We start from the raw sequence: 26,290 nt of genomic DNA on the forward strand, positions 1-26,290 counted from the left end.
TTGACCCTAGGTGTGTGGGTTTATTTTTGGGCTGTCTGTTCTGTTCCATTGTCACATATCTGTTTTTGTGCTAATACCATGCCATTTTGATTACTGTAGCTTTGTAGTACTGTCTAAAGTTTGGGAGAGTTAGGCCTCCTGCTTTGTTCTTTTTCCTCAGGATTGCTTTAGCAACTCTGGATCTTTTATGGTTTCATATAAATTTTAGGATTATTTGTCCTAGTTCTGTGAAAAAATGTCATGGGTAATATGATAGGAATTGCATTAAGTCAGTAGATTGCTTTGGGTAGTATGGCCATTTTAATAATATTCTTTTTTTTTTTTTTTTTTTTTTGGCCATTTCTTGGGCTGCTCTCGCAGCATATGGAGGTTTCCAGGCTAGGGGTCTAATCGGAGCTGCAGCCACCAACCTACGCCAGAGCCACAGCAACGTGGGATCCGAGCCGTGTCTGCAACCTACACCAAAGCTGACAGAAATGCCAGATCCTTAACCCACTGAGCAAGGGCAGGGATCAAACCCGCAACCTCATGGTTCCTAGTCAGATTCGTTAACCACCGCACCACAACGGGAACTCCCAATATTAATTCTTCTAATGCAAGAGCATGGAATATCTTTCCATTTCTTTGAATCAATTCAGTTTTCTCTATTGACGATTTATAGTTCTTAGTGTATAAGTCTTTCACTTCCTTGGTCAATTTTTACCAAGTATTTTTTAATTTTTTGGATGGAATTTTAAGAGGGATTATTTTTCTACTTTCTCTGATATTTCATTGCTTCTTAGTGTAAAGAAATGCAACCAATATCTGTATGTTAACCATGTATCCCACTACCTTGCTGAATTCGTTTACCAGTTCCAGTAGTTTTTTTTTTTTTTTTTTTGGTGTCTTCAGTGTTTTCTATATATAGTATCATGTCATCTGTGTCTAATGCCAGTTTACCTCTTCCATTCCAATCTGGATACCTTGTTTTTCTTTTTCTTGTCCAATTGCTGTGGCTAGGACTTCCAATACTATGTTGCATAGAATGGTGAGAGTGGGCATCCTTGTTTTATTCCAGATTTTAGCAGGAGGACTTTGAGCTTTTCACTGTTGAGTATTATGTTATGTTGGTTGCAGGTTTGTCATAAATGCCTTCTTTTTTTTTTGGTCTTTTGAGGTCTGTGTCCATGGCATATGGAGTTTGCCAGGCTAGGGGTCAAATCAGAGCTGTAGCCACCCCAGCAACACTGGATCCAAGCCGTGTCTGTGACCCACACTACAGCTCATGGCAATGCCAGATCTTTAACCCACTGAGCAAGGCCAGGGATTGAACCTGTGTCCTCATGGATATTAGTCAGATTTATTAATTACTGAGCCACGACATGAACTCTATAAATGGCTTTTATTATGCTGAAATATGTTCCCTCTATACCCAAGTTGGTGAGAGTTTTTATCATGGATGGATGTTTTATCAAATGCTTTTTCTACATTTATTGAGATGACCACATGGTTTTCTTTGGTTGAGGTATTGTATCATATTGATTGCCTGGCATATGTTTAACCATCCTTGTGACCCTGGGATGAATCCAACTTGATCATGGTGTATGATACTTTTTATAGGCTGTTGGATTCAGTTTGCTAATATTTTGTTGAGGATTTTGTATCTATATTCATTAAATATAGGGGCCTGCAATTTTCTTTTTTGGTAGTGTCTTTGTCTCATTTTGGTATGAGGGTGATGCTGGCTTCACAGAATGACTTGGGGAGTGTTCCCTCTTCTTCAGTCTTCTGGAAGAGTTTGAGAAGGACTGGTATGAGTTTTTCTTTGTGTATTTGGAGAATTCCCCAGTGAAACCACCCAGTCCTGGAGTTTTGTTTGCAGGGAGTATTTTTTAAAATTACAAATTCTATTTCACTTCTAATAATGAGTCTGTTCAAATTATCTATTCCTTCTTGATTCATCTTTGGTGAGCTATATGTTTCTAGAAACTTGCCAATTTGTTGGCATATAATTGTTCATAGTACTCTTTTATGATTTTTTTTGTATTCCTGCATTGTCAATAATTATTTCTCCTCTCTCATTTCTTATTTTTTTGTTTTGTTTTGTTTTGGATTCTCTTTCTTTTTTTCTTGGTTAGCCTAGCCATAGGTTTGTTGATTTTATCTTTTCAAAAAACTAGCTGTTGGTTTTATTGATTTTTTTTCTATTTTTTTTAATCTGTGTTTTATTTGTTTCCTCTCTGATCTTATTTCCTTCCTTCTGCTGATTTTTGGTTTTGTTTGTTTCCCCTATTTATTTTAGGTGGTAGGTTAGGTTGTTTATTTGACAATTTTCTTGTTTTTTGAGGAAGGCCTTTATCACTGTGAAATTCCCTCTTAGGGCTGCTCTTGCTGCATCCCATAGATTTTGTATGGTTGTGTTTGGGGGTTGTTGTAATTTTAAATAAGGTCATCAGGGAAGGCCTTAATGAGAAGGTGGCAAACTAAAGTATATAAAAGCACAAAGAGGGAGTTCCCGTTGTGGTGCAGTGGTTAACGAATCCAACTAGGCACCATGAGGTTGCGGGTTCGGTCCCTGCCCTTGCTCAGTGGGTTAACGATCCGGCGTTGCCGTGAGCTGTGGTGTAGGTTGCAGACGAGGCTCGGATCCAGCATTGCTGTGGCTCTGGCGTAGGCCAGTGGCTACAGCTCCGATTAGACCCCTAGCCTGGGAACCTCCATATGCCGTGGAAGCGGCCCAAAGAAATAGCAAAAAGACCAAAAAAAAAATTAAAAAATTAAAAAATTAAAAAAAAATTAAAAAAAGCACAAAGAGGAGTTCACATTGTGACTCAGTGGTAACAAACCTGACTAGTATCCATGAGGATGCAGGTTCAATCCCTGGCCTTGCTCAGTGGGTTAAGGATGTGGCATAGCCAGGAACTATGGTGTAGGTCACAGACATGGCTTGGATCCTGCATTGCTGTGGCTGTGGTGTAGGCTGGCAGCTGAAGCTCTGATTCAACCCCTAACCTGGGTATCCCCTTTTTAGGTGGCCCTAAAAAGCAAAAAAAAAAAAAAGAAAAAAACAGCCCACAAAGGAAAAACTGTGATATCCACAGACAACCGATAAGGAAAATATGATTTCTTTAAAAAAAAATTTATTTTTATTTGCACAAGTAATATACATATGTACTTGCTCTTGTTAAACTGAATGTTCACTTAGATGATCCCCCCCATGCACACCCGACTCCTAACCTCTCACTTCTGTTATCAGTTGGTCTTCATCCTTCCTGACTTTCCTCTGTACTTTTGCATTTACATTGGTGGTAAGGAGGGTGACTTATTTTCCATAAACTATCCTCTAAAGCTTGTACTTGAACTTGCAGTGACTCTTGATCATCTTTCCACCTCAGCATGTATTAACTTACTTCATTCTTTTGAAATGCTGCATCATATATCACTGCGTAGTTTTAGTAATTTGTCTACTGATGGAAATTTTGGTTATTTAAAGCTTCTTTTGCTGTCACAAACAGTGCTGCAAGGAACATCCTTGCAATTTTATTTCTGTGCACCTGTGCAAATAGTTCTCTAACGTGGAAGAGTAATAATGGAGGTGGAAATTAATTCCACTAGGAAGTGGAATTATATCTTAGGTCAGAGAATGGTCATTTCTGATTTTAATAGATCTTGCCAACTTGCTCTCCAAAAAAGGTTTCCTGAGCATGTAAACAACTATGCATACAATTTCTTTTTAAATGGGACCATTCTCTATAAAATAACATATCCACTTTCTCATCTGATTTTGACCCGTAGAATATTGTGAGCATTGTCTCTTGAACAGGCCCCTCTGGGCTGTGAGTGAAGCTTGTGGCTTTCTTCCCAGGATTTCTCCAGGCCTCGGCCACCCCAGAAGGCACTCCCGGCTAACCCTGTGCCAGGCCGCAAGAACCTCCCCAGGCCAGGTGGCCCCTCTGTACTGCAGCCCACTGTATCCAGCCCTCAGCAGACCCAGCCCCTGCCAGCACCTGCCCTAAAGGTGAGTCTTCTGAACCTCTTGAGGTAAAAGCTGGGGGAAGAGGGCTCCCAGGGGCAAAAATATGGCTGAGACAACAGACCAACCCATGCCTCTTGTAGGGCTGAACTTCCAGAACAGAAGCCAAGGAGAGACACTTAGTGTGTCTTGGTGCCTACATGACTATCCCTTAAATTGGTGACAGGGGTTTTTTGATTTCACATGAAAGGTGACTGGGAGGCTGAGCTTCAAAGCTGAGTCTGTCTGCAACCCACCAGCTGAGTGGCCCCAAGCAAGTCACTCCATCTCAAGTTGCCATTTCCTTATCTGGAAAGAGGTTTAGGAAGCAGCAATAGCTCTATGGTTGCTGTGGAAGTCAAGGCAGTTAATTTACATGAACTGCTGCCTTGGTAGGCTCTGCACAAAGGGATCCTCTTATTAGCTCTTTCCTGGGGCTGACGTATTTGTAGGCAGCCAGTTCTGGGAGTTGGGGCAGAGGGGAGGAGATGAGGAAGCTGGCTGGCTGCCCTGTGTTCCACGAGGCCCTGGGAACTCTGCGAACTGAGCTGCAGCTTTGCTGGGAGGGAGGAGGGGGGACAGCTCCTCAGCTCACCATGGGGGCCCCACCATGCCTCTCCTCACAGAGGTGATGGCTTGGTCCAGAGGACATGTGGACAGGCTTCCGCAGAAACCGTTCTTCTCAGCTGACAGTGTGTCAGTCCTTCCCAACTGTCCCAAGCAAGAGGATAGCTCCCCACTGATGCCATTGATCAGCATGGAGCTGACGTCTCTCTCCCTCTGTTTTTTTCCCACAGTTTCCTGAGTACAGATCACAGAGGGCTATGGGGATGACTAGCTCGAAAATCTAGGTCCGTCTAAAGGGGCTTCTCCCTTTCCTTGAGGACTCTGACCACCACGGAGGATCCGTGGCCACCGAATCTGGAAGAAGCATGTCTGGCCTCCTCCGAGCTCCTCCTCCTTTGCCCCCCTCCTCCGGAACCACCGCATCTCCGAAAATCTCCTTCTTGACTCAGGGCCTCCTCAGAGCCCCAGAGTGACTGCTGTCCAGTGGCATCCAAGTGTTGTTTTGTGCAATATTCAGCCCCAGGTAGGGAAGGGAGAGCGGAAGAGGATGAACAGCTGCGTCTCCCTCATCCGCCCCTCAGCTGGTCCCTACCCCCAGAGGTGCCAGTCAGGCTGGTGCAGGCTATCTGAGCCCAGCTGTGAAAAGGCCATCTAGCCCTTCAGGCTAGGACTCAGCTTGGAGAAGTCATCCATCCACGTCCTATGGTGGAGGGTACGCATGAGAGCTTTTCCCCGTGCTTCTGTCTTTCTCCAAGGTCCCAGGCTGGGCAGAGGCTGGGCACTTAGCATCCCTCTTAGCTCTGAGATCAAGAGGGGTCACTCCAGCCACAGCTGTGGCCCCACCCAGGGCTTGGTTGAGGTCACAGCTCCTAGCTCTGTGGCTCCATGTGAGCAAGTCACGTCCCCTCCTCGTCCCCCAGCCCCCACTGAAACCCCCACATCCCCTTATTCCCATGGGTCACTCTGACTCAGACAGGTACTATTTGTAGGCAGTGTAGACAGCAGGGGGAGCACAGCTGGGGCCCCCTCTGAGCCGTCAAGCCAAAGGTTGTGACTCTGCTCACCATCATTCTTGCTTGCTCTTTGTTTTCTCTTCTGTACTTTCCAAGTGCCTCGTGATTTTGGTTTCTCCTTCCCCGCTCAGACCCTCCTTCTAAGTGGTGCTGTGAGTGGGTGCCCAGCAGTCCCGACCTCCTGGGACCTGGTGCTGTGCCCTGCAAGCCAGGGCCCTGCCTAAGGGTTGGCTACGGGATATCCAATGTTGCTTCTCAAGAGTGTTGACCGGAGTAGACGCAGGCCCTGGTTGTGGGGTCGTAGCTGGACTTCCCATGGTGTGCTATGACCTCAGCAGTGTGTGGGTCCTCCTTTGACTCCCTGACCTAAATCTGAGTAAGGTCCTCAGAACCGCAGCCTGTCCCTGGCCTGGTCACAGACTTGAGGCAGGGCCATTGTCCTCCAAGCAGAGAGCAGGCCTGCCTCGAGGGATCCCTAGAGAACCGGCAGTCAGCAGCCCTGATGGGGTGGAGTTGTGCTAGGACCAACCATCGTCTGCTAATCCCCTTCCTTGTGTTCCTCCCTCCAGCCCTGTCTTCCCTGCAGCGGGGTGGAGGGCTGTGCGGTGCTCTGCCAGATGGGATGATTTTCAGAGTCCCCGGATACGTTCCGTGGGCTGTCTCCCACCGCCAGAAAGGTGCTGGGCAGCTGGGACCTCCCCGCCTCCTGCAGTGAACAGATGTTTGCTCTTGAAAACCTCAGTGTAGGGAAGAGGCTTGAGTTTTCACCCCCAGCCACTACTCCAGGGCCCCCTTATAGTTTTTTGTACACAATCGGTGCTCATGTTCTTGGGTTTGTAGACAAGTGGGAGATTTAGGCTGTGCACTTGCAGACACACTTGGATTGGATTTAGAAAGAGCTCAGGAAAATGAAGTTCTCTTCCCTCAGGGAGCCTGGTCGTTGTGATATTGGTGATATTCATGCCCATCTCACCGGTAAAGGCTCTGGTTGCTCCCTGCAGCCAGTGTCCATGGTCCTTGCTGCCTGATTAGGTGAGGGGAAGGCCCTTTAAGCGTGCTACTCTGCCCCAGGCCTCAAGGCTGGATCCCAGAAAATTAGAGGTCAAAACACCTGCCCCCTCAAACCACCCTTCAACCCAACCCTGTGCCTCACCGAGGTTCCTATGGCATGTCCAGCATGTCTCCCCGACATCAGAAGGTAGAAGGCTCGGAGTGAAAATGCCACAGCCACTGTGACTGCATGAGCCTTTTGAATCTGAAATCCACCTTCCCTAGAACCATACCGGAAAGAGACATGGGTCATTGCTTTCTTGTTTTTTTGTTTTTGTTTTCCATTACTTTAATACCACCTCCAAACCATAAAAATTGTACTGTGAACTGGAAGATAGCTGAATTTTTAAAATATGATGAGACTTTTGGCAACTGGTTCTGTTTACTGTTTCACTCCTGGCCCTGTTCAGGAGCTGGGCATCACCATTCTGGCAGGCCAGGGAGGCCACCCCCGTGGGCAAAACCGGCTCTTAGGCCCTCTTTTCCCTCCTGGGTCCATGTGCTGCTTTGAGGTAACAAAAACAAACTTAAGGAAGGCGGGACTTTATTCAAAAGGATTACTGCAAGGCTAGGGAAGAGAGCATTGTGATGGGGCAGCGGGCTACTGCATTAGCGGAATGCTCAGGCCAGCTGAACTGATGCAAGCTCTGTAAGCATTCCAAAGCTCAGGAGGAGGAGGCCTTTGATTGGAAGGAGTGAATGAGGTTGGAAAGAAGCGCAGTCAGGGACTTTTTGTGCTCTGCCTTTGTGGGAGGGGCTGTGTGCTGGCTCTCAGGGTGGGTCCACGCTCAGCCTTTGGTGGGCAGCGAGGGAGCTTCACTGAGGCTCGGTGGAATGAGATAACCGGCCCTCCACCAAGCCAGTTCAGATGGAGACTATATTCATCCTTTTAGAAGTTAACTTGGCCTCCCGCTGGTTTTTCAACCATGGGTGTTTTTAGGGTATTTTTTGGTTTTGTCTGTCTTTTTAAGGCCATACCCACAGAATATGGAAGTTCCCAGGTCAGGGGTCAAATCGAGCCATAGCCACTGGCCACAGCCACAGCCCCACAAGATCCGAGCTGTGTCTGAGACCTACACCATAGCTCATGGCAATGCTGGATCCTTTAACTCAAGGCCAGGGATCGAACCTGCATCCTCATGGATTCTAGTCAGGTTTGTTACTGCTGAGCCACGAGGGGCACTCCCTTGGTGTGTTTTTCTGAAGCACCCAGGAGGCATCTCTGAATTGCAAACCTCCAGGGAGTTCGCCCCCTGTCTCAGTGGGAGTTTGAGCCCAGGCACCAGCTCCAGTGGTAAGTCCCTGCTTGCCGGAGCTTCCTTTTAGCCTCGCTTTCTTCTCCCTGAAAAAGAAAAGCCCTTTCTGCCCCAGCTCTGAGGGCTTGCAGATGTCGTGGTGTCTCATTGTAGAGCTTACCATGAGAGAGTTGCCCCTGCCCTCCTGTCACGGCCGCTTGTCATCTCTTGCAATAATCCTTTTGAACAAAGCCTTCTCTTAGCTGTGTCAGAATTTATTCTCATTTGGCAAGAAGGTATGGAAGACTTGCATATTTTAAAGTGGGGACCAGGTCTAATGCCAGTGATGGTGTTGAATGTGTGTACAACAGCTCTGCTGGACACCCAAGAGCATGCCAACTGGAAAGGTGCCCCGTCCCTAGGGAGCCCCGCAAAGGAGAGGTTCTGCAGAATCCAAGCCAAGCACCCCCAAAGTCACCCTTCCCCACATCCTCTCTTCCCATCCACTGTGTGTACAGACGTACATGTCTGGGATCCATGGCAATGTGAATTTTTATTTGGGAGATTGTTCACGGAAAACAGACCCTCTTTTCTCTCGTCCACCTATTAATTGTTTACAATATTTGTATATCTATGCAAAATACTTGAATGGGCCGTGGTGCCTTTTTTCCTTGTTTGTATTTAATTAAATTGTCGTTTGAAATGTTGTCTGGTTTGACAGCTCTTGTTTGTTTGAATGGCGCACCGGCCAGCCTGGATAGGACCTGTCAGTGAGGATTGCTCAGAAGAGCTCCCACAAAGACCACCCGAGCAGCCTGGGAGGCCACGGAGGAGGAGCTTGAGCCATAGAAAAGCCCTGGGTTTTCCTATGAGCACTCGAGGGGGCCATTTGTCTTTGCACCGGACTCAGGTTGGTCCAGTTTAATTAGACGTAGGGTCACTCAAGGCACGGATGATAAATAGCTACCTTGAGAATCTGCACAGACTTAGAGTGCCTGTGAAGCTCTCAACTCTGTGGTTGGCTTCTTGTAAGGGCTCAGGCATTAACAAGGAAGGGGCATCTTCAACTGACTTCCCAAGACAGCCTTTCCCTCTCCCGCGAGGCCATGGCTGTAGAAAGCACTGGAAGGACTTCCTTGGTGGCTACAGCTCTCCAAAGATCCAGGACTGGCATCCCAGCGCTAGAGGAACCAGTTGAATTGTTCCAAGTCCAGGGAAGGCCAAGATGCAAGTATCACGTCCACACACTCGGAAGTCTTTATTCCTGACCCTGCAAACCACACTCTGAGGGCCCTCAGATTACGGCCGTTCTCTACATCCGACGTGTTGCATTGATTTTAGTCACAGAGGGAAATCCCCGTTCATTAAAAACTGGGGCTTTGAGGCTGGAGGTGCAGGAAACAGGTCTGTTCACCAGCTGAGCCAGCCTGTTGGAACTCCAAGGCCAGCAAGAGTTTGGCCTGGGCTTGGCTGTGCTTATGGCACAGGATGTAAACAGGGTCCAGGTGTGGAGTTACCCAGGGGAGGCTCTGCACCAGCTTGGGGGCGGGGGGAAGGTGGTGGTGCTGAGGGACAGGTCGTCCTTCTTTACAAATGTTCTGGCTCCCTTACCTCCCCGTCTGCTCCTTGTACCAACTCCCACATTCTCGCCACTGGAAAGATGACAGGGAGGGGACATTAATTCTCTCTCTCCAGCTGCTCTTGTCTTTTGACTGCCTCTAGCCACAAGTGAGGGGACCAAAGACAGTCCCCAAAGCAGGTGGTGTCGGAGCATTTGTGACACTGCTTCCCAGTATGGGCAGCTCATCAGTGGCATTGGCGACTTGGTGGCAATCTGGTCAACAGCCAGAATGCACCCTGTGCTGAGTATACACCCCCAGCTGGTCAGTGAAAATCAAAGCTGATCCCGCTGGACAAGCCTCTAAAGCTGCCACCAGAGCCCTTTCCACCTGGGTTCTTGGTTGGGCACCAGAGTAAATACCAAAGTTAGCCCCTGATTTCCCATGGCTGCTTCTGCCAAGTCCTGACTTTGCTCTTTACTCTTCTCCCCATCTCCCCAAATCATATTTTGGTTTATTCCTTGAGGAAAAGAAAAGTGCCTTCTGCTCGACAGCCAGGCTACTTTTAAGAGCACTCCAACTGCCATTCTCTCTCTCGAGTAAGGCAAAACAAAACACAGGACTTGGCCAGCAAAGCTTGGCGGTAAAGCATCTTTTGTTGTTACTGTGGTGGTGTGCATTCGGAGATAACCGCCCAAGTCCTTAGGATGCATCTAGAGAGGGAGGGGGCAGGGATGTGGGTGGCGTGGATGGAAACGGATGCTGACCTCCAGGCCAGAGAGCTCGGGGAATGGGGGCTGATAGAAATGGCTCCCTGAGGTGGTAGGTGGCTTTCACAGTGAGAAGGTCAGCTGAGGTCTTGGTTCTGTCTCTGAGGATGCGGCAGCAGAAGCAACAAGACATTTTACAATAGTTGTGTGCCCGTTAGTTCCAAGTGGGGGTGTGACGAATGGCTCTCTGGGCACCCACCAGCTGCACTTTGTCCCTGGGCTCAGGAGGGGTGAGCCGGTCAGTCTCAGGAGGAGAACTAGTGCGAAGGATTTCCTGACGACCAACGTTTCAGGGAAGTTCTTGGCTATGCTACATTCAACAGGTCACATTCTAGCTTCTTCCCAACAACATGGAGATGGCACCGAGGAAACAAGTGGTCCGGGAGGTCCAGGAGACCTGCTGGCACCAATGTAAAGTAGGGCATTTGGTCACTGAGGCTGTGTTTCCAGGAAGTTCTGCCACCACTGCTCACTGGGTAGGGATTTTCCTCCTGGAAACAGCGATGAGGTATAAATGAAACTCTCAGGAAAAGAGAGCCCATTGGTTAAGAGTTATGCTGAAAATTGCCAGGTGGCTCTGCAATTGAGAAGTCAGGCTGTACCACAGGGCTCATCCGCCCACTCACGCATTCCAAGCTTTACGAATGGATTATAAACACTTTGGGCTTCTCTTCTGGTGATGGGGTGCTGGAGAGTTCTATGTTATCCACGAGGACATTCTTGTCTTCGAGTCTAACGACGCTGGGCTCTGGGGCGGGAGGTGGGGTTGGGTTTTTGTGCGTGTGGGGCAAGCTGATCCGGCTGATGTCCAGGTCTTTGAACGCATGAAGCATGAACACACCCAGGATGATGGTGACAAAGCCAGAGAGGGTGCCCGTGATGTCCACGGCGGACAGGCTGTGCCACTCCTTGAAGAGGATGACGGAGGAGGTCACCACTGTCGTGGTGAAGAACACATAGTAGATGGGGAACACCAGGGAGGTGTTAAAGATGTCCAGCGCCCGGTTGAGGAAATTGACCTGAGTGCTGAGCGAAAGTGCCAGGATGAGGGACAGGATGTAGGGCAGAGGGTGCCGCACCACTGGCAGCCCCTGGAAGAAGTTCTTAATGGTGATGCCCAGACCCTTGACGGCGGACACAGAGAAGGACCCGATCACAGAGCAGATGACGATGTAAACGAGGATGTTCCTTTGTCCGTAACGTGGGGCGACGACGAAGATGAGGATGAGGCAGAACACCAGCAGGAGCACAGCAAACACGATGTACCCTTTGTGGGGGAGGGAGATGGACAACTGAGCTGTAGAGAATCCGTGGCCATGGGATGCAGCGTTAAGAGCCTGGGCTCTAGAGTCAGACAAACAGGGGTTCCTGTCCCAGCAACTTTTTAATACCTCACACCAGTTATTAATTAAACCCCCACACTCTCAGTGTCCTCATTTCTAAAATAGAGTTGACAATAGGAATTTTCCTCATAGGGGCTTTTTTGTGGGATTAGATGCATGCAAATGACTGAATGCCCCCCTTCATTTCAACATTCATATGTTGAAACCTGATCCCTAATGCGGTGGAATCTGGAGGTGAGGTCTTGGGCGGTGATTAGGTCATGAGGGTAATGCCCTCATGAATGGGATTAGTGCCCTCCTAAAAGGGACTCCAGAGAGCACCCTGGTCCCTTCCACCAGGGGAGGACGCAGCAAGAAGATGGCCACCTGTGAACAGAATCTGTAGGGCCTGATTACGGCCTCCAGAAATGTGAAAAACAAACATCGGCTGTTTATAAGCCGCTCGTCTATGTTCTCTGCTACAGCAGCCTCAACTAAGACAATGCAGACCAAGCCTTTAGAACTGTACTTGGCGCATAAACACGTGACCCATGGCACCCAGACCTATCGGGCTGCCAGTCTGCAGGCCAGCCTTCGTACCAGCTTCCTTCCCCCAGCTTGCCGCCTCCTCCAGGTGGCAGCACCTGAGACGGCCAGCACCCAGTCGCGCCTTCCACACGGCTCACCCAGGGCTTTCCTGCTCACCAGGGCCGGGAGCCTACCTGTGTCTTTCATCTTGGCGGCCACCTCCATGATGGTGGTAATCTTCTCTTCCTCGGGGGCGTGTATCACCATCACTGTGCTGCCGGCCACACAGATCACGCAGCCCAGCTTCCCCAGCAGATTCAGACACTCTCCCAGGAAATAGGAGGAGAAGATGGCACTGCACATGGGAGTGGAGAAAGAGATCAGAACAGCCAGGCCAGTCCCCCACGTCCAGAAGAGAAGTGGACAGTGGAAAGGACTCACAGAGGACAGATCAGGGCTCACGGCTCTCACCCCTGGAAGCCTTTCTAGACCCAAGAAAGCATTTGGAATTGAAACTTATTTATGGGAGGGTAACGGCATGGGCTGGAGGAATCAATGACATACATGCAAGAGACGAGCCAGGGTCTAAGACTCAAGTTCTGTCTAGTTCTAAAGCCTGTGGTTTTTCCTCTGTACCTCACGAAGAAGAATTCTTGTGATTTCCTTAAGACTTTTCTGGGCAAAACACCTCCTGTTCCTTGATAATATGACTTTGATTCCTGTCACGTCTTTCAAATGAGCCAGCAGAGGTGAGGGGAGAAGGGAGGGAAAGTGGACAGGACAGTCTGATGGCTGGGCCATGCTTCTATTTCTTTACAAAGGTGGCATTAGTTTAGGGTAAAAAAATCTCTTGGCTGACCTAGGGGGGCCCAGTGAGCCTCAAAAGTCCTGCTTAAAGGTATCAAGAAGGAGGGGGTTGCTGACCGAGCTCCTCTGAATGTTCCCCATCTCTCCCCTGAAACTATTGAAAACATTTCACCCACAATGCATCTGGTGGCCTTAGCAAAAATAGAGGTCACCACGCCTGAGGGCTCCCTGCCTCTCCCAACTTCCTGGGGCGGGAATTTGTAAACTAATCAGATAGGCAGTAGTGGTATCATACACAGCTGCATCAGCCAACTCTGCAGTTTGAGTCACGGCTCGATCTGGATTTGGACTGCATAAATGTTGCAAAATTGATATCAAGCCAGTAAGACAAAACAGGAAATTAAAGGTATGAGATATGGTTGGCTGGCATTTACCAGGGCTCCAGGGTTAGGACAATGATCAGAGCCAGCTTCACATGGGGTTCACGGTCCCCCCCACAGAAACTCTATGTAGCTCGGGAGCAATGGGGAATGAGAAGCAGACACACTTAATATCAGTCAGCTTTAAAACTATCACACATTTTTGGAGTTGCCGTCATGGCTCAGCAGAAACAAATTTGACTGGTATCCATGAGGATGCAAGTTCAATCCTTGGCCTTGCTCAGTGGGTTAAGGATCAGGAGCTGCCGCGAGTTGTGGTGTAGGTCACAGATGTAGCTCGGATCCTGAGTTGCTGTGGCTCGGCATGGGCCACCAGCTGCCGGTCCAATTCAATTCCTAGCCTGGGAACCTCCATATGCCTTGGGTGCAGCCCTAAAAAGACAAAAACAAAACAAAAACAAAAACCTATCACACACATTTTCCAGGCAACATGGCCTACTGGTTAAGCATCCAGACTCTGAAATGAGATGGCCTGGGAGGGGATCCTGGCCCAGCCTCCTGGGACCTGGGTGACCTTGGCCAAAATGCCAAGATGCCTTGACCTCTTTTGGCCTCAGGTCTCCTCTCTTTTCTAATTATTTGGGGTGCCGTGAGGACTAAATGAGTTAATATATTTAGAACACTAAGCACAGAGTACACCCTCAATATATGTTAGCCATGGTTATTTTTCACTGCCTGTTCTGTACTATGTGCTCTCTGTGCATTATTTCATTTAGTCCTCGAAATGATGCCTTCAGGCAGGTATTATAAACATCCCCATTTAGCAGATGGGAAATTGAGGCTTAGAGGAATGAAGTAAACTGCCATGTAATGTAACTATTAGGTCGCAGAGCTCAGGGAGGGTTAATCTAGGGCTATACTTTGAACTCCTGTGCTTCTCCTTTCAGGTCACCAGACTTTGAGCCTGGTGGCAGGTGAGGCCCTTCATTGCCCAGCTAGTTGAGGAGATGCTAGAGCATCAGGCAGCCAGCAGACCAAGGGTAGGAGCTGGGAACAGCACACCTCTTTCTGGGAGCTGGATCTGACTGCAAGTAGCATTTGATCCCATATGGCAGTTCCAGACATCAACAAATGGAAAAGAAGAAGGAGCCAGAGACAGCAAGAGAGGTGACAATAACCTTATGAGGACACTCAGTGCTCCCAGAGGTGTGACGACTGTCGCAGGAGCAAATGCGTAGGCCCCGAAGTTGGCAACTTCTCCGGCAGCCACTAGGAAATTAAGGGAGAGAAGCGGTCACTGTGGCTCTGACGCACCGTCTCCAGCCCAAATTAATTGGGTGGAGACGGCTTCATTCAGTGTTCAGCCAGTCACAGGATCCCAGACCAGCATTCCCTAATAGTCCTGACGCTTGTGCTCTCTCCCTGGAGAATCTGACTAGAAGGTCAGGCCCCGACTATCCTGACCAAATCCTTCCATTTTAAAGATGAGGTGACCTAGATCCCAGGGTCACATGGCACCTTCTTGTTCTTGAGGTCTCTTGGCTTCTAGTCTAGGCATGGATAATTGTATCTTAGGGTCTGTATCCTTAAGGTGAGTTCTGGAAAGGGTTAATTATCAGATAAAGAAACAGTTATAGCTATTGATTCTCTGGGTACCACTTGGGCCATGGGGCCATCTTTCCCAGAGGAGATGCGGGTGGTCTAGACTGACAGGCAGGTGGTTAGAAAGTCTGACACTCTCAAAGGGCCTCCTCCCCAAATGAGGTTCTAGTTTGCAGAATCCTGCAGGGGCCTCTTCGGTCTCTGCTGGGAGAGAAGGACCTGGCTCTGCCCTTTGCAAGCAGATGATGACTGTGATAGCTCTGGCTAAGACTGGGATTAAAACTGGATTTAGGAGATTACAAATGGAAAGTTGGCCAACTTTCCATCCAAAAGAATTAGGGTTTGAAAGTCAGGGATGGTGGGTACAAAGCATAAAAGAGGGAATGTGTGAAAGCACAAAGCTGGGCAAACCTTAGGTAGCAGACTGGCCATGTCCTAAGCGGCCATGTCCTGCTGCAGAGTGGGGCAACTGACTTAGGAGTCCCAGGCTGTACCCTGTAGGAGCGCAGGAGGCTCCAGTGCACAGTGACAGCCCTCCAAGTTTCAAGCGAAGTTGAGAAATGACACTTTTATCTTTACCAGCTCTATAAAAGCCCCTCTGGAGATAGATGCCTCATGGATAACAGACTGACTTTGGGTGAGGAAAGTGAGCTAACAGGAGGATGTTCTGCCTGCAAAGACTGTCAAGGCAGAAACCTGTGCCTTGGATTCACACGCTGCACAATAGACACAGAAATGCCCCATCCACCCCTCCTCTCATCTCTGCCCGTCATCAATAGGGCACTCTCCTTAAGAGCAAAGAGCTCACTTACTGGTGAGAAATCCAGCCCACCACATCGCATCCTTCAGGTAGCCATAGCCTCCGTCCACTGTAGGAAGGAATGGGCACCAAGTTAGAGCTTGGCCACATTTCCTCAGGACCTTGCCTTCTCAACCTCCACTCCCCAGTCTCTGAGGGCTCAGTGTAGGTCAGCCGTGGGGAGTCCTCTGGGCTTGCTTCTGGGCCCTCTCCTGGGCGAGTTCATCCACTCCCAAGTTTTAAATTCCATCCAGATGCTGGTTCCTGTTTCATGTATGTACCTCAATCCTTTCTTCTGAACACTGAGTACATCCAGTTGCTTACCTGACAACTCTTGGGTCTCTCACAAACATCTCAAACTCTGTTCTACATGGAACTCTTGATTTTAAAGGCTCCCCATCTACCAATGAAAATCCGATACACGGGCCCTCTGGATACCTAACGGGCTTAAGCCAGAAGCCAGGGAATCACACTTGACCCTCCCATGACTCCACCTTCTGTATCCAGTCCATCCTGCTGATTCCACCTCCAAAAAGCATCTCACAGGTGTCCACTGCACTGTCACCCCCGCTCGGGTTGAGGCAACAGTCTCCCAGGGCTCCACTGGTTCTACTCCTGTCCCTTTATAATCTACCCCTTGCATGGCAGCCAGGAGTCTTTTAAATGTAAATCAGGAGTTCCCGTTGTGGCGCAGTGGTTAACGAATCTGACTAGGAACCATGAGGTTGCGGGTTCCGTCCCTGCCCTTGCTCAGTGGGTTGGGGATCTGGCGTTGCCGTGAGCTGTGGTGTAGGTTGTAGACGCGGCTCGGATCCCGCGTTGCTGTGGCTCTGGCGTAGGCTGGTGGCTGCAGCTCCGATGGGACCCCTAGCCTGGGAACGGCCCAAGAGGTGGCAAAAAGACAAAAAAAAAAAAAAAAAAAAAAAAAAAAAAAAGAATGTAAATCACAACGTGGCTCCTCAGCTTGTAGCTGACCAGTGGCTTCTAAATACTCTTAGGATAGAGACCAGCATCCCTAACAAGCCTGCCCATCATTTGACCTTGCTCACCTCTCCAAGGGCATCTCCTGCCACTCTTCTTACTACAGTCTAGCTGCTCAGGCTTTCTGTCAGTTCTTCAAAACCCCACAAGCTCTTTCTGGCCCCGAGGCCTCTGCATGTGCTTTTCCATATTCAGAACAGTCTTCCAACAACATGTGCCTCTATCCTCACTCCACAGGTCTCTGCGTGAATGTCGCTTCTCCTAAAATACCCTCGCTGACCCCCTTATCTTTATAGTTTCTCCAGCAATTCTCCTTCATGACACTTATCATTTATAACTTGAATTGATCTATTTATTTTCTGGCACTTCTACTAAAATGGAAGTTCCATGAAGCCAAGAATTGGGTCTGCTTTGTTCCCATGATGGACTCAGAGCCTGGCACACAGTCCATACTCAACAATATCGGCTTTGAGGCTCAGGGTGAGGAGCAGGATGATGACGATGGTGGGTGGGTTTTAGACAGTTTCCTAAAAATCCCAAACTTGTATGTTTCTTTGTGTGAGTGTCCGCCTTTCTAAGAAAGTCTTAACTTTCATCAGTTTTCTGAAGGAGTGAGAATCTCAGAAAAGTCAAGAGCTCTGAGAGCATTTTACTCTGAGTTGAAATCTCAGAAGGTACGGAAAGAGCAGAGTGGAGGAAAAAAGTGATTCCAGGGAAGCTGCTTTTCTGAATGGTCAGTGACACCTGCTCTGCTTTCTCCTCAGTGCATGCGGCTCTTTTTCTGGCACTTTGGGAAGTCTCTGGCCATTCGAACCTGTGTCCAGAAGTGGAGGATAGAACAGCCATGACCCCTGATCCTGACTTCATCCCCACACCTAACAGCCCTCCACCTGGGGATCCATTTGTTTGCTGGGCCCTCCCACTTAGATCACAGTAATGCCAATACTGCTGCTGATTGTGTGCCGAGCATCTTTCTAAACACACTACACATCTTTACAACAATCCTGGAAGCCAGAAATATTCCTACCCCCCATTTTATAGACAAAGAAACTGAGGCAGAGAAAAACTATTTCTCTGGCCCAGGATCACATCACCTGGAACCGAAGAGATGGAATTGGGACCCCAAGAATCTGTGTCCAAAGCTCAGTGTCCCACAGAACATTAAACTTGAACATGTCCAAACCTGAACAAACATATCGTCTTCCCATAAACCTGCTCTTCCTGCATTCTTTATCTCAGGAGACAGCACCATCACTGGCCCATTGCTCAAAGCAGAGAGCTGAGTCATCTTGACTCATTTTTTCAGCGTCCCCGTGGAGCCAGGCCACACCAACCCAGTAAGTCCTACCTTCAAAAACCATCTCTGGACTCCACCATTGCCTCCATTCCCACTGCAATCTCCCGGCCCAATTTCTATTGTCTGTCTCCCCTAATTGGTCTCCCACCCTCCAGCCTTGTCCCCTAATCCATCTGCACCCAGCAACCAGGGATCTTTTCAAATAATACATTGAACTATGTCACTCCTTTGCCTAAACCTTTGTCACTTACAATTATCCCTTACTCTGGAGCCCTGTTTAGAAGACCTTTCACTAGCTGGCCCCCACCCCATCTCTCACGTGAGCGCCATGCTCCAGCCACTCTGAACTATTTTCAGCTTCTGATACCACTCATGCTCTCTCACCCCTCAGCCTTTGCACATGCTTTGTGTGTGTGTGTGTGTGTGTGCGTGCCTGGAACACCTCTTTTTCCCTTCACCCTGTATCTCCTTATCATGTAGGTCTCCGCTTCTAAATCACCTCTTATAGAAAACCTCCCTTACCCTACAAGCATGGGCTTCGCACTGTCTCTACAGCATTCTATATTTTTCCCAGGAGAGCACTTAACATGCTACAGAACAATGGATTATCAACTTGCTTGCCTGTCCCACTTGACTCTGCCATGCCACGGCACTGTGTCCCCATGTCCAGCATGGCACCTGGCACCTAGCAGGTACACAACAGACGATGACTCAATGAACACATTCTTTTACAGAGCATTCCTCTTCTCAAGAGTTGTTTCATGGATATATATCTTATTTTCCAAACAGGCAAATCTCTGTGGACAGAGACTCAGTAATTCTTTTGTAGCCCATAAAAGAGCTTAGTTTGACAATATGTAACGACACACTAGTGTTGGACATGGTTCTGGGCAGAGGTATATTCCCATTTTGTACAGAAGTTGTGACTTGCCCACAATGACACAACTGGTAAGAAAGAAAACCAGGACTAGACCTGAGGTTTCTGATTCTTGGCCCTGAGGCTTTTCCCTGACTTCACCTCACTCAACTGATGATGAAATTCTCAGGAAACACTGGATTATAAAGGGAGGTCTCCTGTTGGACTGGCTTCCCAATGGGGTTGACAATGAGCATTTTGTGCCCATCTAGGAGAGGCTCTCCAACTGCTACAGTGGACCCTGTGAAGGGAGGTGCACAGGCCTGGCTGAGGCCTCAGCTGCCAGCACCGCCTCCGCCCCCCCCAGGCACCTACCAGCCCGTGTGGCCCCCGAGGCCACCAGCCGCTGGAGGCCCTTCTTCTTGAGGATGACGCTGCTGCCGATGAGAAAGCTAGACAGGAAGGCCAGCCCCAAGCCGACATAGAAGCTGTAGTTCTGCCTGAACCTCTCCTGCCAGCTGTTAGAGGTGACATTGCTGGGCACCTCAGGGCTGAGGCCACCGACGATCTGGCACAGGACTTTTTGGGAGGAGCAGTAGAGGCTGATCAGGGAACCTAGGGAAGACACAGAGAGAGTCACGCTGGGGACATCTGCATGCTTTAAAAACACTGGACCCAACCAGCATTTCAGACCCCATGCTTCAGGTACCGCCACACTCCATCCCCACACCGTCGGCCTTGAACTAAAAATAAAAGTTATGGAGTTCCCATCACGGCACAGCAGATACAAATCTGACTGGGAACCATGAGGTTGCGGGTTCAATCCCTGGCCTTGTTCAGTGGGTTGGGGATCTGGCATTGCTGTGAACTGTGGTGTAGGTGGCAGATGCGGGCTCAGATCTGGTGGTGTTGTAGCTGTGGTGTAGGCCAGTGGCTGCAGCTCCGATTCAACCCCCGGCCTGGGAATCTCCATATGCTGCGGGGGCGGCCCTAAAAAGACAAAAAAACAACAAATAAATAAATAAATAACAGTTATATTCACTGAGTGCTTCCTCCAGGCAAGAAACTTTATCTTGGTGAACTCGTCAAGTTTTCCAACCACCTGTCAGATAAGTGCTAGCTTTAATTCCCATTTCATAGATGGGGAAATGGAGGCTGTGAAAGGTCAGGATCACAGGCTCTCTGACTCTGGATCTCCAGCACTTCACCATGAAGCCATATTGATGCCCCCACTGCCACAAGCAGGGTCCCCCCAGCTGCTAGGTGTCATCAAATCCAACTTCTCACCCTCCATAGGAATCCCTTCCACATCTCTGGGCACAAGGGCCTCCAACAGCTCAGGATGACACAGGGATGCTCCCCTCCCAGAGGCCTGTATCCCTAACCCCAGCCACCAGAGAGGGTCCTGACAGGAAGCAGGAAGGAGTGAGGTTGGAGTTCACAGCCTGAAGATGACGAAAGATGAGCCTCCTGCTTCTTAGAATCCACCATCCCCAGGCCTTACTTCCAAGACTTCTGGTGCCTGTGGACAGTGGTTGCACCTCCTTCAGCCCTCAGAGGGATCAGCGTCCTGCGACCCCATGTAGGATCTGTCTTCAGTTCTCTTTCCAAGTTCTGGAGTCCACGGGAATCTGAATCAGCCCTCATGCCCTAGAGCCAGCCCTCCTTTGTGGGCTCTTCTGGCATAAACACCAAGGACAACAGGACAAACTTGGGCATGAGGAGCAGACCCTCGGTCAGAAGAGCAAAGCTGCCCAAGTTCAAGGAAACAGCACAGAGCACAGGCATAATCCTGTGGTGCTAATTCTCACAGGGCCAGCTGCTCCAGGATGTCCCGGGTTTTAGCTGAAGACACTGAGGTCCCGATAAGCTCGGATACCTGCCTAAGGCAGGGAAGAAGTGGTGAAATCAGAACTGTTTCCCAAGCTCACATAACGCCAAAGCCCATGCTCTCAGTCACCACACATACCCTACAAAGAAGGTGGCAAGTGGGAGGGGGATTTGCTTAGCCTCTTGGGGGTTATCTTAAAATATGAATTCATTACCAGAGATTCCCCATGAGCCTTCAGCTCTGAGGCTGTCTTTGCTTACTTGCTGGGCACATGGTCCCACAGACAATAGCTGGCTGCAGCTCAGCAGAGCTCCCCCCAGACAAGACATGCTCTTTGCAATGTCATTTGTGTTACATGCTTGGCCCCTAGAAGCATCTGAGTTTGTGACCTTTGCTGGTAGAAGGTCTTTTTCAAACTGTGTGTCACAAAGACCCAGGCTCCTATGCCAAGGATGGAAGCCTGGGCCAGGCTCTTCTCTTCAGACCAAGCTAGACCACTAGGCCTGTGCTAGAAGGGCCCTAGAGTCCAAGGTCAGGCAGCTCTAGCTTTGGCATATCTTGGAGCACAGAGTGGCATTTTGGTGCAAAAAAGTAAGGGCAATGTTGACCTTTCTTCCATGGCACAGAACCATGGAACAGCCGAGCCATTAGAGCCCTTAGAAGGGAGCCCTTCTAACCCTCTTCCTTTTCAGCTGGAGAAACTGAGGCCCTGAGAAGGAAGAGACTTGCTTGAGTCTCATAAAAGCCCAGTGGCGTTGCTGGGTCTGGAATCCATGAGCAGATGCTCATGTGTCTTTTGCCGTGGGGAGACCTCTTGTTCTAACCCCAGAGTCACAATCAAGAGAAGGTGAGACAAGATACCATCCGGGTCCCTGATCAAACCTGTTCTGACTGCTCCTGCCTGCTCCTCAGTTAGAACAAGAGTCAAATCCTGGGAGTTCCCTGAGCTCAGGAAAAGGGCCAGAACCTGGGAGGATGTGAGGCAAGGAGGGCGACTCCCAAGAAGAAGGCCAAGCCCATTCCCACTATCTTTCCCTGCCCTCCTGAAGGTACATCTCCAGCAGGTGGAGCCAAAGGGTGGGCTTGGCTGTTGGGTGGGGATGGGGGTGGGGGTGGGGTGGGGGGTAGGGGCTGAGGCGCCTGAGGGGCACAGCACCCTCCACTGAGTCAAGTCTTCCCATAAAGGTAAAGAGAAAAAGAAAGAAGGCCCGTGGCCAAAGGAAATCCAGTTCCGAGGAGGATGCTCATCAGACAAACAGGTGTTGGGCCAGATGTTCCTGCTTCTCTTCCAGAATGAGTCAGGACTGGGGAACATACTCTTCCCCGGTGGAAGGTGAGACTGAAAATGGACAGCCTTGCTGGTCAGGAAACCAAAGCCAGCCAACAACACCTAACAGGCAGGCTTTGAAAGTTTCATTGGAGATGAGAAGTTAGAGAAACAGGGGTGTCCCCCAGACTGCAGTACCAAGACAGGTAGGAAAACGGAGCTACACTAAGAAAGGAGGTGAGCACAGCCATATGAGCCCAGGTTCTAGATTCCATTTCCCCACTGTACTACCTTGAGCACATTAATCAGACTTTTCAAGAACCTGGGTTTCTCAAACTCCAGAACGGTGACAGTCGCTCTGCCTTCTAGACTTGTGTTAAGGATTCACTGTGAGCATGCAGTAAAGGTTCTTGTCCACTACCAGGTTCGTGATAAGAACATAAAGCCCAACATCTTTCCTTATCCTTTCCTGGCTGTTCTTTCCCTCCTCTTCCTAACAGGGGTATGTGAGTCTGGGGGTGGCGAATCTCTGTGCTTCGCTCCCTGACTGTGCCCGTGGAGGCAGTCACACCTGGGCAGGTACTAAAATCGGAAGGAACTATACATAAAAGAAACCCCGACGACACTCCCCCGCCCCCCCTCGCCACACACCACCTTGGTGGACCAGCTCCAATCAATGGAGCCCGCCTCCTCCCTCGCCCAAGTCCCCCTTTCTTCCATCCCCCCCGCCAGCTACCAACTCAGGAGAAGGGGGAAGTGTGCCAGAACCCTTTTCCTCCCCAAAATGGGCCTGAGAACTGGGTGGGTGACGCGTGCGGAGCCCCGCCCCTATCTGGGGCCCCCTGGCAGGAGAAGACGCGGTGGAAAGAAGTGACAGGGAAGGCAAGGCGCGAAGCGCGCCCGGGTCCCCGCCGGCCCCACGCACCGTTCTCGCAGCTGGTGTTGCTGGCCGGCAGCTCCATGGGCCCTGGGCGCTCGCACCTGGATGGCGCCCCGGCTCCCCGGCGCCCCGGCTCCCCGGCTCCGGAGCAGGGGGCTGAGACTTGTCCCCGGCTTGCAGGCTTGCGAGGAACCGCAGGGGTCGAGACCTGGGGGTGGGGAAAATGACGTGCCCCAGAAGGGGAGGGTCCCTGGGGAGGAGTCACCCGGAGTCTTGGGCAACTCCATGGGCCGGGGGCCCAGTGCTCAAGCTGCCGGCGGAGGGGCGCGGAGGCTGCTGGCTCCTGGCTCCCGGAGGCAGAGTCACTGCCGCCGCGCCCCGGCTGGAGGCGATGGGGCGGGTCCCTGGGCGATGCTGGGACCAGCACCCAGTTTCGTCCCCAGTGACACAATCGATGCACTCCAGTTTGTTAGGAGAGGAAGCAATTTTCTGGCCCAGGTAGAAGTGCGAGCATGGGGGTTAAAAGGGGGGTACCGCTGGCCAGTTGAGGCCCTCTCTGGCCAGGGGCATCTAGGACCCTAGATTTTTTCTTTCCTGCTTGCCTTCCCGACTTCCTACCTCCCTGTCTTATTTACTTATTCGACGTAGGTCTGATCTGTCTCAGGGCATTAATACATGTCCCGCACATAGCAGGTGCTCCATAAATGGTCCACACATATGTGCGGAATGAATGGGTAATAGAAGCTTGATAAACTCAATGAAAGAAGGAAATGAAGTAATCAGAGACCAAAATGAATAAGACATAGTCCCTGTCCCCCAAGAACTTAATATATTAATAAGGGAAACAAAATGAGATCAACCATCTAGAGACTGGTGTTATTTACATCAACATTAGAAAGAAAAATAGTGATGACGGAAAGTATATGTTACTGTGGGTGATAGGAAAAAGGTTAGAGAAACACTGAGCTACACGGTAAAAACACTTGTGCAGTGCTTGCTATGGGCCAGACACAGTTGTTACTGCTAAAAAAAAAATCCCAGTTCATTTACGCCTCATGACCAACATACTCTGGTTTTATTACTTCCGGAAAGGAAAATGAGGCAAAGTACCTTGGCCTGGGGTCTCAGCTCAGACGTGGACGTGCGTACTTCCAATAGCCTCACTAAGCCTGGTGTCCGAGGCTGAAGTAAACTCCTGCTCCCAGCGGTGAGGAGGTGGGACCGCCAAGAGAGCAGTGGCCAGTTCTGGCAGGTCCCTGGCCTTCTGGAGGGAGTAGCCTTTAAGAGCAGTTATCTACTAGACAGAGGAAGACAAATACCATAGGATATCCCTTACAGGTGGAATCTAATAAAAATGATACAAGTGAACTTATTTACAAAATAAACAGACACACAGATTTTGAAAACAAACTCATGGTTACCAAAGGGAAAACTGTTGAGGGGAGGGATAAATTAGGCGTCTGGGATTAACAAATATGCACATATAAAACACACACACACACACACACACACACACACACACAAATAAAACATATGCGTATTATAGATAGCCAGCAAGGACCTAAAGCATAGCACAGGGAAATGTACTCCATTTTCCCTAATAACCTATGTGAAAAAATAGTCTGAAAAAGGATGAATGTGTGTCTAACTGGATCACTTTGCTTTACACCTGAAAGCAACACAACAATGTAAAGTAACTATACTCCAATAAAAATGTAGTTATTTATTGAGTCTTCACTCTGAGGCAGATGCCGTACTAAAGCCTTATGGGCATTATCTCATTTAAGCCTTCGGTGAGGAAGGGGAAACCGGATTAAAACTTTTTTTTAAATTATGAAATAATTTTGGATTTACAGAAGAGTTACAAAAATAGTACAGATAGTACAGGCAGGTGTAGACACAGACATGTCACCAGCTTCCCCAGTATCATTTTATATAGGAATATAAAAAACCCTATTTTAAATACTGAGAAACTTGCCCCTCCCCCCATGGTGCCATCACTAGGAAGTAAAGGCACCAGGAGTAAACAGAGCTGCTATGCACCCCGAGCCTGTCCCCCCAGCCACCACTCTCCACCTTCTGCTGGTGGCCTTCTAGCTGGGCTGCAAAGGATGGGCTCTCCTGTGTGGCTTCCTTTGATGTGTTGGATGACTTTAAATAAGTCGCCTCCTCTCCAAAAGGATCAGTTTCCTCATTTGTCAAATAAGACAGCTCTTCCCGCTCCTTTCTGTGTGTGTGTGGGGTGTGTGTGTGTGTGTGTGTGTGTGTGTGTGTGTGTGTGTGTGTCTATGTGTGTCTGTGAACCACCGTGGGGTCCAGGGCTGGGTGGGTAGAGCAGAGGAGAGAAAGGAAAGGGAAATCACAGGTCTTGTCCACACTACAGAGCCAAGTTCACAGGTCTTTATCCTGAGCATCAGGGCCCACCCTTAACTTTGGAGGGATGTGGCACCAGGGTTCAAATGGAGGTAAGGACTTCCAAGACCAGTGTGAACTGAAACCCAGAGGAGCCAGAAATTGGCGATTGGCCCTACTGGGAATGACTCTTTATTATAGAAAAATGTATGTGTCCAGGCCGCCTGAGACTTGACAAGAGAATTTAGTTTTTTTCTCTTACCTAAGCATTTGTGCTGCTCAGATCATACCTGTGCTACAAAATAGTGGCCATCTCTGAGGCTGGCCAAGGTAAGCTCTCAAATTCTCACTGCATTCAGACTCCATCGCTTTTGTTCCGAGGACATAGGACAAGAGAGGCGGAGTGTTTCCCTCTGGCCTGAGCTTTCTAAGTCACAAGAGAGGATGCAAACAAGGTTAGGGTTGCATTGTGCCAGAGCCGAGCCCAGATCTTGGGAGACACAGGCAAACTTTTTTTTTTTTTTTTTTTTTTTGTCTTTTTGCTATTTCTTTGGGCCGCTCCCGCGGCATATGGAGGTTCCCAGGCTAGGGGTTGAATCGGAGCTGTAGCCACCAGCCTACGCCAGAGCCACAGCAACGCAGGATCCGAGCCGCGTCTGCAACCTACACCACAGCTCACGGCAACGCCGGATTGTTAACCCACTGAGCAAGGCCAGGGACCAAACCCTCAACCTCATGGTTCCTAGTCGGATTCGTTAACCACTGTGCCACGACGGGAACTCCAATATTCTTTAATACATTAATTCTGTATGTGTTAGTGATTTGGGGAGCTGCTCAATTTCAGGGAATGGGCACAGGGGCCCCCTTTGTCCAGGCTAAGAGCAACACTGATCTTACCCTGTACTTTAGAATTGGGTTTTGCAGAATTAGGTGGATGTCATGTTTTAGGGCAGTGAACTGAGGTGGACGGAGCTGGGATCTACCGGAGGGCCTTCCACACCCTCTCTGGGCCATTTGTTCTAGGAGGGGGAGGGGCCCTCGCAGGGCTGGCATCGAGCATCCCGGGAGTGTAGACATAAAGGCCCCCATTGAACTGCAGGCTCCTCGGCTGCTGTCCTGACAAAGCCCTTTTCTCCCTGAGCCACAATAGCCGTGTCAGGTAGGCAGCAGGGCCTGCAGCATTGTCTCCCCAGCAAAGAACAA

General features: G+C 49.5%; 2 protein-coding genes across 3 annotated transcripts in view; one reads left to right on the forward strand and one right to left on the reverse strand.

Moving 5' to 3' along the window:
- The window catches only part of ADAM19 (ADAM metallopeptidase domain 19), a 99,317-nt gene extending 90,753 nt beyond the window's left edge, over positions 1-8,564 (forward strand). The window contains exons 22-23 of one of the 2 annotated variants that reach the window (XM_013984891.2): positions 3,845-3,997; positions 4,789-8,219. In XM_013984891.2, coding sequence (XP_013840345.1) covers positions 3,845-3,997; positions 4,789-4,842 — 207 coding nt within the window. In that variant the 3' untranslated portion in view covers positions 4,843-8,219. Of the gene's footprint in view, positions 1-3,844; positions 3,998-4,788 lie in introns of both variants that reach the window. The other variant, XM_003134106.6, reaches the window with a different exon arrangement.
- NIPAL4 (NIPA like domain containing 4) lies at positions 8,391-25,591 on the reverse strand. Its single transcript, XM_003134113.4, is given in 8 exon segments — positions 8,391-11,452; positions 12,230-12,390; positions 14,401-14,491; positions 15,637-15,693; positions 19,133-19,372; positions 22,781-22,847; positions 22,850-22,914; positions 22,917-25,591. Coding segments are annotated over 8 exon segments (1,416 nt in total). The 5' UTR covers positions 23,023-25,591; the 3' UTR covers positions 8,391-10,823.

This window comes from Sus scrofa, chromosome 16 (assembly GCF_000003025.6).
Source record: "Sus scrofa isolate TJ Tabasco breed Duroc chromosome 16, Sscrofa11.1, whole genome shotgun sequence".
NCBI classification, from domain to species: domain Eukaryota; kingdom Metazoa; phylum Chordata; class Mammalia; order Artiodactyla; family Suidae; genus Sus; species Sus scrofa.